Genomic DNA, 14,863 nt, shown 5'->3' with positions numbered 1-14,863 from the left:
AAAGTGGGAAAGTGCCCAGTCTGCTTTTAACTAGAAGCAATATTATAAAACAGCCATTTTAGTGAGTATATTTGGTACCTCTCGTTACTTTACGATCTCTCATATCTTTACGCACTTATTCTGTGGACACAATGTGCGTAAATAAGCGAGAGGTTACTGTACTTAAAAAACGTAAAAGTTTAGCTTACAGTAACGTTTACCCTTTAGATCTGAGCCTGTTTAGTTACTTACTATTAGTAAAAAAAAAGTAATTTTAATTTTATTTAAATAACATCTCACTACCCAAAAATTAATGCACTGATATATCTTTAAAAAACGTTGAAAAACTTGAATTTTAAATTTTTTATATATATTAAATACTAATATATGTAATATTAAAAGTTTACTCATCAGTTAAACTAAATACTCTTATCTTGAAAGATTTTCAATATTCAAAATAGTGTTGTGTTAATTCCTAATTATATATAAACATTTTACAGAAAAAAATTCAACTATGAAGCTTATATATGTATATTTTTTGGCTATGTATGCTTTGAGTTTTTATAAAGCAGTATCTTCAACTGACTTCTATCAGTACCCGTCAAAAAGTAAACATTTTTATATTTAAATTTATGGCAAGACATTTAAAGTCAGTTTGATTGTTTTACAAAAAGCTTATTAATGTATTAAGTACTTTAGTACAATAAAATAATGATAAACAGTTTATGAAACTTAAAAAAATATGTTTTAATGCATAGAGTTTAAAAGATCTTACATTTAAAAAAATACATGGACTTAAAGCCAATCCTTTTAAAATAAGTTAATCATATTTTTGATACCAATAGTTTCTTAAAAAATATTACAGGAATATCATGTATGTACGATCGTCATTGTGGGAGCCCTGGAATGAGATGTAGAGAATTTGCCTTTAGAACTCCCTATTCTTATGGAGAGTGCGTTTGCAAAAACAACTATTTTGGACCGTTTTGTCAATTCAGTTTGTTGTTTGTTTTTAAAACTTTATAAGTACAGTGTTATATTAACTTTAAGTTAAAGACAAGTACTTTATTTTTTAGACATTTTCATAAGGTTGTAATATTTAAATGGACTTAACTATTAAATGAATAATTCTTTAATATCACCTTTATTTCTTATTCTTGTTTTATCCATTTAAAGTTTACACTTTATTTTTATTATAGGATTTACTTGTTCTTTAAATATTTTGATACAAAATCTTTAGCCTTAGTCGCTTATACATAACCGTATTTAATCATAAAATTTTTTGAAGTTTATATATTATAACTTAAACTAAACTTTTATTTATTTGGTAAAAGTAAAAAAGTTTAAAGTTTGTAAAAACTGTTGAATTTAATCATTTATTTTTTTAGTATATATAAAAAATAGACAAAATTTTTGCTAAAAGTGTTTTTATTAAATTTTATACAAAAAATTTGATATTTATAATAGCTAATAAAAATAGTCATAATATCATTAAAAATATCTTTAAATAATGCTTTTGTGTCACAGATATTAGTATTTAATTTAACATCGAAAAATTGTACCTGGTAGCTTTTTTTTTTTGTTTTACCAGAAATAAGAAAGTGCATACAATTAATAGACAGAGTAAAACTAAAACTTATTTAATTAATAAAAAATGTCTAATTTTTTTAAATAATTGTTTCGAAAATAGTTAACTGTTAATTTAGTATTTAACTTTGTTTGATTTATTTAGTTGAACCTGTCACACGATGTTGTTACTTACTTTACGCAGACCTGGCAATTAACTGACTTAATGCATTATAACAATATCGTTGACGGTTGCTTAAACTAATGTTTAGAATTGACTTAGCTTTCATTTAAACTTAGCCTAATTAAGTAGTAAGATTGTTAGAATGCTTACACTACTTATATATAAAAATAGAGTCTTAGAAACAAATGTATGTATATTTACAAATTATTAAAGTGCGAAAGAAAAAATTCAAAAAACTGCAAAAATAAACTACTTTAACTCAAATGTCCACATAAAAAACAGTCGCCATCGTTACAAAGTGTAACGATGGGATCCAGCACTTTGCAAGCAATAGAAGGGTACTCGACTAAAGTCACTAAAACTAAGCCGCCTTCGGGCGTGGCTCTGCTCTTTTAAGCTAAATAATGAGAGAAAAGAACGAAAGAAAGCCACTTTCAACTGCTAAAACACTATAAAGTGTTACATAGTATATATATTTTTTAATTTGATTTGTTAACTTCTATTATATTAAACTTGTATTTATTATAATGACCAAGTTGCACCACAAACCAATTTTAAATAAATAATTTATTACAGAACCTTGTGATAGCAAGCCTCTTCCTACTTTGTGTGTTGACTACATGTACTTTAAAGATGTTAATTTTAGTAAGTTTAAGTTGTTACAACTATTTATAAGTTGTGTTTATAACAAATAACTTAATAGTATTTTTTTTTTAATTTGCAAACTCAAATTAGTATACTAAAGATACATAACTGTTGCAAAATCTATGACTTTTTAGCAAAAACTAAAACACCATAGCTTTAACTTTGTAAAAGAACACAGTTTTTCATTAGAGTTGATCAATTAAAATTAAATTAAAAAAAATATTTTATCATTATATTTTAATTCTAATTTAAATTTTTACAATCAGTGACGAATAAAAATATATTTCAACGTAGACTTTCTAACTATTTTTACATAATTCATTATTAGTAATTGAAACTATAAGAGAACTACAAATTTTAAACTTATCAAATTTTGTTAACTATACACAGTTTCGTTTTGTACTTAGCAAAAGAAATTTAAGATATAATTTCAAAGCTAACACTTTTGTTTAAACGAACTAAATTTAATTTAATTAAGAAAAACTAAACTGCAGAAAAAAAATAGTCTTACTAAAGTATGATAACTTTAAGCGGTTTTTAACCTGTAAGTGTACTTTTAAACATCAATAATTTAATAAATGAACTTTCAGACCTTTTTTTTTCAAGCTTTTTTGAGAGTACCGTGAGAATTTAAAAACGACTTTAAATGTCGTGCTATGAATTGTTATGTACCATTTTAAAATACGCTTTAAAAATACCAACGCTTTTCGGTTGTGACTAGCTGACAAATTTCAATTTAAACGAAACCCAGGTATCAGTCTACCAAAAGCTTGTGATCTGATGACCAAGCTTTTTTGAAGTTTGGCATCCGACCAATTAATGCTTACCGACCCCTGTTTTAAAACTGACGCAGTTTATTAAGACTTATAAAACTCATCTGACAATAAAACTTTTCAGAAAAATGCCCGGTGGACAACAAATGCGAACTAGGTCAGTGTGTCGAAGGACTGTCGGGTGATCAAAATTGTATTTGTCCTAATGGATATGATGGGGAAAAATGCGATATAACCCTTAAACAGAGTTAGTTGAGGAAAAAATACCGGGATATACATATTTTATTTTGCTCTTTAGGTATAGTAGAGCCTGATACAGAATACTGATTAAAATATTATAAATAGTTGATAATTTATTTTTAATTTTTTTAAGTAATTTTTGCTTATTAACAATTATTATTTTTTATGATAGGGAATAGGCCTTATATCCGACCTGTTCAGACTGGTAAGTGTGCTTTTGTGTATTTAAGTTGTATAATAATATGTTTTTAGAATACTCAAATGGAGTTTTGTAAAGTCTTTTCAATAACTTTTCAGAAACTACCCCTTACTTATTTATTTAAACTCTCTATTACGTTTAAATAAACATGTAGTTAACGAGTTAAGACTAGAAATTTTTTTAACATTACTAAATTAAGTCTAACCAAAAACGTTTAAGCAAAATTGACGCACTTCAATAAAAGTTCTTTTTTCAAAGTAACATGTGAAACATCTGGAAGCGAAACTTGCACAGCAGAGGCCGCCTGTTTCCAAATCGAAAACGAATTTGTTTGTCAAAAACCAGAATACTCTTACACTGTCCCAAGTAAATTTGCTTGTATATATTACCTAAAAGTTATTTTTAAATATCAATTTGTATGTTTTTTCTTTAAAAAAACATTTATTCTTTGTAGTAATACTAGTGTAGCAGAGATTTATATAAGTTTCAGCTGTTGAAAAGTCATCGAAAATTACTGTAGGTTGTTAATATTAATTTGCAAGCTATTTAATTACAAAAATAACTTTATAAAAATTTTAAAGTATGGTTCTAAACTAAAATCCAAACTTAAAATACGATAGAACAAGAAAAAAACTTGTCGAAAAATAGCAGTTTTTAGTATTGAGATTTTTTTATTTTACAAAAAAAATATGATATTAACACAAAACATGTTAAAAGATACTAAACACAAAATTAAATTGTACTTAAAATAGCTTATCATGAAAAATAAAAGTATATAAATTGTATTTTAGTTGGAAAAAAAATTTAGAACAATAGCTTAGGACTATTGACTTGGTTTTATATTTTTATAACTACAGTTATATACCAATGCCTATAAATTAGACATTAATTACGTCAGAAATTAGCAAACTGTTACACAAAATTTGTTTATTAAAATAAATTTTTATAAGAAGAAACTAAATATAAAACTAGAAAAATATGCCCTTCTTTTACACTAATTTAATGAGTAAATTGTTTACTTAAGACTTTTAGAGAGATTTTATTAAAGACATATTGAAATGTACCTATATAGAAAAATATTACTTCATCAATTTTAATTTAAATAAAAAGTAGTAGAACTTTCTACAGTGTAGACTGGACTAATGTTATCAGAACCCAATTTACTTGTTTAGTAGGGACTATTTCTAGGTGTAATAATTATCAGTATAATCCTAACACTCGTAATTAATAACTAATATTTAATCATAACCGATCTATTCTTAACCCTACACTTATTCTTTAAGTAAAAAATATTTAAATAAAGTTGGTAATTTACAAAAGTAACATAATTTTTGAAGTAATTTGGCAGTTTACCACTGTTCATTACACAGTTTACTACCCTTATTTTCTAGAGATTTATGCCCCTGTCTAATATTGAGAGGTAATTTTTATTTTGTCAAAATATTGTCTAATGATTATCCACTTATCTACTTTTAAATAAACTCATTAATTTAAATGTTAAAAATAATTAAAAAATAATAGATAAAGACTCATACTAAAACAGGTCTTCAACATTTAATATTCATTTTTATTATTTTTATTTTTTTACAGTTTTATCATTCTTTTTGTAATAAATATATCTAAGAGCAGATATAAAGTACATTGACTTCATTGGCTCTAGTTTTTTTTCTCTACGTAGCATAATAGACCGTATCTTCTGTGACTTAAAAAGAGTTAAATATTAGATAAATAGATTTTTCATTCAAAAAGTATCTCATTTTATACATAACACCAATTTTCTCTGATAACTCCGTTTCTTAAAGTTCTGCCCACTTAATATTATTATCCATTAAAGTACCGAAGTATTTGTAAGTATTAATTTTTTTTCATAATTGCTTACCTATTTTTGTTTTAATATAAAGGTTTTTTTTTCCGACTGTAAAAACATGCATCTTGTTTTGTTATTATTTAACTTAAATTTGTTTACAATAAGCCAGTCTGAATTTTACTTTTGTTCAAAATTAAGGTTGACACTGTCTTGTGCACATGTGTTTTGTTTAAAAGTGATCAAAACTATATTTAGTATCGTTTTGAAGCTCATTTATTTCGAGTAAGAACCTAATTAAAACTTATACAAATCATTTAAGGCATGTATGTTTGTTTAAAAATATATTTGTTCTACTAAGCTTGTTACAAATTTACTTAACTTAAATAACTTTTGAATTGCAGCTTTTATTGTTATAAGTTAAAAATACGATATGTTTTTAATTAAAAATATATAAAAAAAAAAAAAAAACATGTTTTCCAGATAAAAAGTGTGGATCAAAATGTAAACTTAAAGAAAAATGTGTGAGAGACGAGTTCTCTATTGAATCTCATACGCACTTTGAATTCACTTGCAAAGCGGATGCAGTGATTGCAAACACCACCGACAATAAATTACTTTCAAGTTTGATAACTTTATATTGTTATATAGTCTAGCTGATTTAGGTTGTAGTTCATATAAAAAAAAGGTATTTGTTTTAGAAAAAAAATCTTTTATTTTTGGTGGTTATAGTTGTAAACTTTTACCTATGTTCAGTGAATGGTAAAAATTTTTATAGGTATACCTAGCAAACTGTCGCCTAATTTTAATATTATCTACTTTTTGTTATGTAAAAAGATTGATATAAGCATGTTTAATGATACAAAATACTTAACTCAAGTATACAAGTTAATCTAAAATTCATAATCTAAAGTTTTATTGTTTAAAAACTACTTATGATTTCCGTTAGCTGTTTGGAGATTTTTAAAATAAACTTTATAGATATGTGCAATTGGCTTGTTCCTAGAATTGAAAAACAAACCTGGAAAGATAATTATGCTGAAAGTAAGCTGCTTAAATTTAATATAAAACTATGTTACGTTTTATTGTTTGTTAAGCAACTAAGTATTTTTAAAGCTTAATTAAAATATACTTTTGTTTTTAAAGTTCAATTTTCAAATTTGTAACAGTGAAGTATTATTTTATACTTAGATCTAAGAAAATATAAATTATTAATTGGAATCTTTAAATGTTTGAAAGGACTTTTTACTAAATGAACATGAATCGAGGATAAGCTTTTTGTTAAACCTTCAATTACAACGCCGAAACTTTGCTACTTTTTCCTCGGTAGTTAATTTTTAAAGTTACTAAAGCTTACTTTTTTCAGTGAAGTCTAGTTCAAACGATTGCGATTTCGATGAGCAATGTTTTAAAAATCGTGAAGATCGACTACTTCAGCATTTTTGCAAATCGGAAAGCTGGTACACAAAGCCCAGTTGGTATAAAGATTATTTAACTGGTAAGTTGTTGTTTATAACTAGATAAAACATAATATTTTTCGAAAAGCAAGTTAATCAAAAGAAAAAAAACTTGTTTACAAAGAAGTTTCTGACTTAGCCTTGAAACTTATAAAATTAAGCTTATGTTTGTTAAAAAAAACTTTTTACAACCTGTTTTATGACAAAAGTACTAAATTTTAATAGCTTAAATAAAAAACAGTTAATAAAAGTTAATTAATAAAAGTTTTTTACAACAAAAGACCCAAATTTTATAAAAACTTTAATCATTAAAGTAACCATTTTGGTTTAAACTAAACTATAAAAGAGAACAAAATAAACTGTTGGATTCTTAAAAAAAAATTATAATGTTTATTTAAGTGGTAAACTTTAATACTTACAATAAATTATTAGAAACATTAGTTATCTATAAATCCAATCATCAACCTATCCTTTAACTAATACAAAACAAGTTATAGGAATTGATGATACTTTTAATATTTATTTACTTACACTTTTAACGAGTTAAAATTTGACCAAGCTAAGCATCTGAAACATTAAATCTACGTTTATTAAATTCTTTCAAGATATTTTAAAGCAGACTCAGTTTCGGTCAAAGGCCTCTTCAGTGCTTAGCTAAAAACATCTGATTCAATAGAAAATAAAATTATTAATTAGAATCTTTAAAAGTTTAAAAGGACTTTTAACTAAATGAACATGAATTGAGATTGTATTTGAATAAGATTTTATTTAAATAAGCACTGAAGAGGTCTTCGAACAAAACTGAGTCTGTTTTAAAATATCTTGAAAGTATTTAATGAACATAATTTCTCCTCAAAAAGTTGAGATCTTTTTATTAGTTTTCGAAAAAATCTGAGCCTATATCATTAAAACTACTTAAGTTGTTAGACATTTAAATTACTAAGAGTTTAGCAATAAATAATTCTAAATACGTTTTCTATAAGATTTTTTTTTCACATTTGAATAATTTTTACTTCTCTTTCAATTAATCGTATTTAGCAGTTTTAAAATTGCAGTGCAAATTTTTTAGTTACTAAGTTTTTCAAACTCTTTTGAATATATATAAAACAAATAAACGAACTTATTTTATTAAGTTTTTGAGTACTGATGAAAAACAACTAATAATTCACTACCAGTTAGTTTATACTATAATATCTCAACTGTTTTAAGGTAAAAGTTAAAAAAAATGTATAAATTTTTTAAACAAAAATATAACAAAAAATTTTTAACTGAAGTTTTAGAAGATAAAATACAAACTAAAGATAGTGAAAAAAACGAAAACTTCAAAACTTCCAGAGAAGCCTCCAACTCGCTTAAAGGTAATTATTTTGATTTTAATCTTGTGGTCTGATGATCGAATCGGCATTATCAATCCTTTTGTTAAACTTGATCTTGTCTCACGGCAAACGAAAGTCCGGACTTCTGCTCTGCAGACTTTCGCCAATTTTTTTGTTATTTTGATTTTAAGGGGATTTAATGTTCAAATAATGATAATTTTAGTAAAACATGCATGGGTCATGTCTTACATAAAAACAGTTTAGATAAAAAATGCGTGCACCAATTAAAATAGTCAAAATTGATAGTATCAAAAAGTTTTTTTTTGTTAGCTACAGTCATCGTTAAAAATTTAAGGGTCTTTGAAATTTACAATCGTGCATATTTGTATTTATTATTAAAATATTAAAAATTTGAAAAAAAAGCGCCCAACCTTGAAAACACAGCAATGTTAGAATATTAAAAAAAAATATTGCGGCTAAATCATCAGTTGGTGTAAAAATGTCAAAAAAAAAAACGTTTTTTTCTAATGGGTACACTCAAAAAGTCAAACCCCAATCCATTGGAATTTTTTTATTTGATGTAAAAGAGCGTTCTCTAGAACAAAAAAAATCTTAGTTAGCTTTAAATATAAAGAAAATAATTTGATCTAAAGTTAAGACATTTTTTTTTAATTCAAAATATGTTAACCGAGCTTACTTAACGCTCGTACTTAAAAAAACGTATTAACTCTATATAGATTTTTTATATAAAAGTATAAAAAAATATATATTTAATTGTAAATTTAGACGAAAATATATAAATTCATTTTTTAAAGATAGTGAAAAAAATGAAAACTTCAAAACCTTTAGAGAAGCCTTCAACTCACTTAAAGGTAAAAATTTAAATTAAGAATATAGTGATCACTATTAATTTTATTTCTATTGGTTAGTCAGAAATTATTACCACTAACAAAGTATACTAGCTTAGAAATACCTACTCTATTTTTCTTTAGCAATACAGATGTTTTGATAATAAAATAACAACTAAAATGGTTTACTACTTTAATTGAAACTCATAGTGTTGACAAAAAAAGCTCTGTTTAAAAATCAAACAAAATAAATTCCTGCGCAAAACTTAATGTAACCTTAAATAATTGCTGTAATCTAAATAATTGTAACCTAAAAAAAAACCTTAAACAGTTATAGAAGATAGTTTTCTCTCTATTTATAACAAAAGTTTTATTATATTCATTGATCTCCTTATACTCATAAGTCGTTTAATAACTTTTAAAACTATTATATTCTTAGTGTATACAAAAATACAAAAAAGTAAAATAAAAGTTGTTGAAGTAAAGTTTTGTTTGCTTAAATTACTAGGAGTATATTATAAATATTCGTAATACTTATTAGCTTTTATATAAAATTTATAAATTTATTTTTAAAACAATTAAATGTTACTCATTTTAAACACATTTAAAAGCAACCAATTACAAAAGTTAAATAAAATTAAAAGAATAAACTATGCTTGGTTTGAAATTATGTACGGTTTAATTAGATAACTACTAAACAATGAGTTTCAGTCTAAAAATAAAAGTTGTTGAAGTAAAGTTTTGTTTGCTTAAATTACTAGGAGTATATTATAAATATTCGTAATACTTATTAGCTTTTATATAAAATTTATAAATTTATTTTTAAAACAATTAAATGTTACTCATTTTAAACACATTTAAAAGCAACCAATTACAAAAGTTAAATAAAATTAAAAGAATAAACTATGCTTGGTTTGAAATTATGTACGGTTTAATTAGATAACTACTAAACAATGAGTTTCAGTCTGTATATCACAAAATTCTAGTCTAAAGTTAATAGAAATAAAAGTGAGCATAAAATTTAACTAACAAAGATAATACTTCTGACTAGTGTTTTAAATTAAAACTTAATTACAATAGTTTTGCTTTTGGGTTACATTAATTTTTATTCTGCCAGCAATCAAAAACAAAAACTTTGTAATTGTTTAAAATTGTATTAATAGATGTGCAACTTTTTTTCTTTAACGATAAGTCTGTTGTAAAAACCAAAACTCTTAAATTCTTACTATTTTACTAGATTTATTGTTTTATGCGGTCTAAAGTTTATGCTAAGATATTAATACGTATTTTTGTTTATACAAATTTTGTTGTAATAGCTATTTATTCGGTTGTCGACTTTGAGTCTATTCAGAACTATTTTATCTACAGAAGAGTTAAACATATAGTTCTTATACTTTCAAAAGTTTACCTGATAATATTTTATCAAAGTATTAACAAAATGAAAAACAAAATAAATATAAAATAAGTTGTCACAGAAAATTGATTCAAAAAACAAATATTTTATTCCAATTTGTTTTTTACTTTTATTTATTATGTGATTGATTTTAAAACAGCTGTTATGTCTAATACTTATTCAAACGTATAAAACAGGTAAATTCTGTTTTTTCCTAAAGCTTTTGAAGAATCTAAAAACCTCATACTTTTGGATACATCTGATCCTTCAAACTTTGTTTTTTTTGACTTGTTATCAGGTTTGACTTATTCTTTCTAATTTGTTTTTAATGTATTAATTAAAGAAAAAATGCTTTGTTTGTGTTTTAATATAATATACTAGAATAACCAAACTTAGTTTAAGTATAAGTCTTGATATAGTAAGTAAAAACTTAGTTTTCAGCCTTCAACTTAATAATTGGGAAATTTCGAAAGTTTCAAAAAAGATGGTACGAAACCTTCTTAGTAACAAACATATATGAATAACTGTTTTAAGGGTACTTATACAAATAAATTTTACGATTAACTATATTTAGATTAGTATGTTTTAAACTTTATGAGCCAAAAAACAAAAAACAAATGTATTTTTCAAAAAAGATGGTACGAAACCTTTTTAGTATCAAACATATATGAATAGCTGTTTTAAGGGTACTTAAACAAATAAATTTTACGATTAATTATATTTAGATTAGTTTGTTTTAAACTTTATGAGCCAAAAAACAAAAAACAAATGTATTTTTATGGTATTTGAAAACAGTACTTTATAAAAGTTAAACATTTTAAGTCACTACTGTTATAAACTAAAACAACCGTACATAGTATAATGTAATTACATACAGATTTTTAAGAAAAACTCAATAATTTAACAATATTTTGTGTTTCGTTTTAAACAAGACCATTATAGAATGTGTTATTACTGAATCAAAAAAAGTAGTAACCATGAGTTCACAGCAAATTAAAAATGTGAAAACAAGTGCTACATATAAAAGCAGCAATAAAAACAATTTTGTGCTTTAAGAAATAAAATTTGAATGCACAGTTTAGAATAGTATAATTCATGTTTTATATTAATTAATGTATACATTTTTGTTTATTTAGGAAACTTAATTTATAAAATTTAGTCGTTTTAACTCTATATAAAACCTATCATTTTGATAAGCTTAGTATAAATAAAACAAAACATTTAAAAAAATACAATTACTGAACTACAGCTAAATTAAAATTATTTTCAATGTTTTAAAAATTTCATTTTGGTATTTTATAAAAAATCAAAGAAATTTAAAAAGCTTTGTTTTTGCTTTCAAAAACATATTAATTTTAAAGTTTTAAATTAACAAAGAAAGTTACATTCTAGAAGTAAAAAAAAGTACGGTCTGTAATAGTATTTCTTATTTAAATTCAATATAGTTTCATGTAAGCACTTTTCTTAACCTCTAATGTCTCAATATTTGTAAAGTCTCTGTCAAATTAACGATGACTTTGCAATAACTTTGAGTATAACAATAAATAAGTAGGCGTTAAATGAAGTTTTTCTTTTTGATAAAAGTTGCGTCAGAATATATTGTATTGTATTTTCACTAACAAGTACAAATGTTAACGAAACTTTAGGACTTTAGTTTGAAAAAGTTCTAATTTTATTCGTTCATTTGCGAATATTTAGGAGTCTGTAGATTTTGTACTAGCGACGTACTGTTTAGTTTTTAAATAACTTATTATGACTAAAATTAAACAAGAAAAATTACAAACTGAAATAAATGTAACTGAAAATCCTCTTAATAAATAATCGATTTAAATTAAAAGTGTTAATAAATCTTAGAATTTTATATCTGATTAAACTACCTTTTTTTAATTCAATATATTTTAATATTATTTACTTAAATGGTTTCTTTAAATAATGAAGGATTTTGTCGCGATAAGAAATTGCTTGCAGGCAAGAGAGGAATAGGTTTGGGTGTCGGGTATAATGTCGCCTGCCTCCTAAATAAAGAATTATCTTAAACTACTAGTAAATGAAAAAAGATTTATACAGTTTTCTACCATAAACTATAAACAAGTGAAAATTAAATGAAACTAAAGCTAAGCTAAACACTGTAAGTCATAAAAAACATTTAAACACAAGTAATCAAAAATATGACCAAAAGATACTTAGAGTTTAACTTAACGAAGCCCTACATTTTGTAAATGATTTTAACGCATTGAAAATAGCACACACACTGCATCAACTAACCGATTTCTCAGTGTTTCATAACGTTCTCTGTTTTACATAAAAAGCTAATAATGTCTAATTTTCTTATGTACAGACTTATTTTTTATCTAACAATAGTTTATATTCACAAAACTTTAAAGACGCTAACAAAGGGATAGAAAAAAATTTTTATTACCGTCTTAGATAAAAACAGTTATTTATTACATATTTCAGCTAACAAACTCGGATTTACTTTTATTTTAATTTATAAAACTAGAGACACTATTGCAGTGCAACATATAGTAAGAATCTAATAGGTACTTAAGTAAAAAGATAACTAAATATCAATATAAAATAAATTTTAAGTAACTTTAAATTACCGTTAAGTGTGCTTTATATCAAAAGGGATGTAAAAAAATATTTTTTTGTTTTTAACTATAAAGAAAATAAATTATACTTATACCCAATAAAATTTGTACATTTGATATACCTAGCTGGTTCTTCGTTACTTTAATAATAACATACTTGATAAAATAACGGCTACTTTTATCTTTAAAAAATTTGGTTTTTAGCTTTTATATTATTTTAAAGCTTTTATTTTAAATAAAAACAAAATTAAACTAAAAAAAGTGATACTTTAATTTGGTTAAAAAAAAAATTTAAATGAGAGTAATTTAGTTGAAAATCGATAGTAATTCATAAATAGTTATAAATTGTGCCTCATAGATAACTCACTTCTTGGTGGGGTATTTAACAACGCTTTTTTCAATTATTTGTTATCATATTCTAAGAAAAAAAAAGGTTTTAATGTATTAAGGGCCGAACTTATTTTCTAACAAAACTCATATACAACTAACTACATGTTCACGGTTGTTTTTTATTACATTAGACTATTTAAAGATTGAACCTATAGTTTAAACCGTCGGTATTTAAACTTATATAGATATGTAAATTGTAAAATCTGTACGTTCTAGACTTCATAAGCATTGCTATTTGCAAATATCGTACATAATATTAACAGAAATGTACCGTATAATCAACTGTATTTTTTATGAAACTAAAAGCAGCTGCTAACTTTGTTGAGAAGTTATATCTGTATTTTAAAAGATCAAGTAAAACATTGATGAAATTTTACATAGCTTAAGCCTGGATTTTCGTATGCCTTGAGACAATGTTAAGTTTATATAAAAGTTTAATCATACCATTTCGATCATCAGACCACAAAACCTCAGTTTACCGATGGCTTAAGGTCTGATAGTCGAAATGGTATCATCAAATTTAAGTATAATTTTCTTAATAATAGCAAATTCATATTTCAAATTTTTAATTAAACAAAAAAGTAAGAAAACTACTAAAAAATTTATGCATTTTTTTATTAATGAAAGAATAAAACAATATTTTTGGAAAGCAAAAACAAAATAAAAGTGAAGCAAAGCCTTTGACTTTGTGACTTGTGAGACTGTAATTCAATTTTTGAAAAGTAAAAATTCAACATTAAACGTTATAAATAGACATAAAAGTTTTAAAAGAACTAAAAAAGTACGCCAAATTTCTCCGAAGCTAAAAAACAACTTAATTTTTTACTAATTAAAACAGAAAAATTTTATGAGACTGCCAATTTGGCTTGATAAGATTGTTATTCAACATTTTGTAAAGGAAACATTCAAGTTTAAGTGTTTTAATTGAACAAAAATATAAAAAGCAATAAAATTAACTATTGAGTTCAAAACAAATAAATAAGACAAAACAATCTATCCACAGGGGAGATGTAAGATAAGAGAAGTGAAAAAATTGTTAGCATAGAAATTGTCCGCTTGGACTGTCACGTTACCCATTGCTTGTGTAGAGTTTGCGCGAAAATTTGGTTCAAGGATTACAAAAAGTGTCCTGTGCGCAACCAGAGTTTCAGCAGAAATAGTTTTATTAGTGACTTTTTTAATTCAACTAAACCAACCATTAACATTTAGGATATTTTATTTTATCAGTTTAGTTTGTTTTTGAAATTTGACAAAGTGTCTACTTAAATAAAAGTTAATAGTTAGTTTTTCTAATTTTATTTAAAAATTTTAGCTATAAATTCTTTTAATTAGCGGCTTAAATATCTTTGATAAGGCAAAAAAATGTTTTTACAAGTATATAAATAAAAGTTTTATTTTTTTCCTATATGTACAAAACAAATCACTTTAGTAAGTAAATAAATTATTAGAATTTAAACTAGCCCTTGCGCATTTAAGCT

The 14,863-nt window shown here is 24.3% G+C and overlaps 1 protein-coding gene across 1 annotated transcript; it reads left to right on the top strand.

The window, feature by feature from the left end:
* The first annotated feature begins 2,035 nt into the window (after positions 1-2,035).
* Positions 2,036-12,440, top strand: LOC145844828 (uncharacterized). Its single transcript, XM_082952248.1, has 9 exons — positions 2,036-2,105; positions 2,306-2,374; positions 3,272-3,394; positions 3,560-3,592; positions 3,845-3,952; positions 5,874-6,014; positions 6,372-6,434; positions 6,757-6,888; positions 12,343-12,440. The coding sequence occupies exons 1-9, from the start codon at positions 2,036-2,038 to the stop codon at positions 12,438-12,440; spliced, it is 837 nt and encodes a 278-aa protein (XP_082808374.1).
* Positions 12,441-14,863: the final 2,423 nt, after the last annotated feature.

The sequence above is a fragment of the Thalia democratica genome, chromosome 9 (genome assembly GCF_965202585.1).
Source record: "Thalia democratica chromosome 9, ktThaDemo2.hap1.1, whole genome shotgun sequence".
Lineage (NCBI taxonomy): Eukaryota > Metazoa > Chordata > Thaliacea > Salpida > Salpidae > Thalia > Thalia democratica.
The sequence above is the reverse complement of the archived record's forward strand: the minus strand, read 5'-3'. Positions and strand labels throughout refer to the sequence as shown.

Coding starts and splice junctions, on each gene's coding strand:
- LOC145844828 (XM_082952248.1), top strand. CDS start 2,036: ATGGGATCCAGCACTTTGCAAGCAATAGAAGGGTACTCGACTAAAGTC. Junction 3,395..3,559: donor CGATATAACCCTTAAACAGA/GTTAGTTGAGGA, acceptor TTTTTATGATAG/GGAATAGGCCTTATATCCGA. Junction 3,593..3,844: donor TATCCGACCTGTTCAGACTG/GTAAGTGTGCTT, acceptor CTTTTTTCAAAG/TAACATGTGAAACATCTGGA.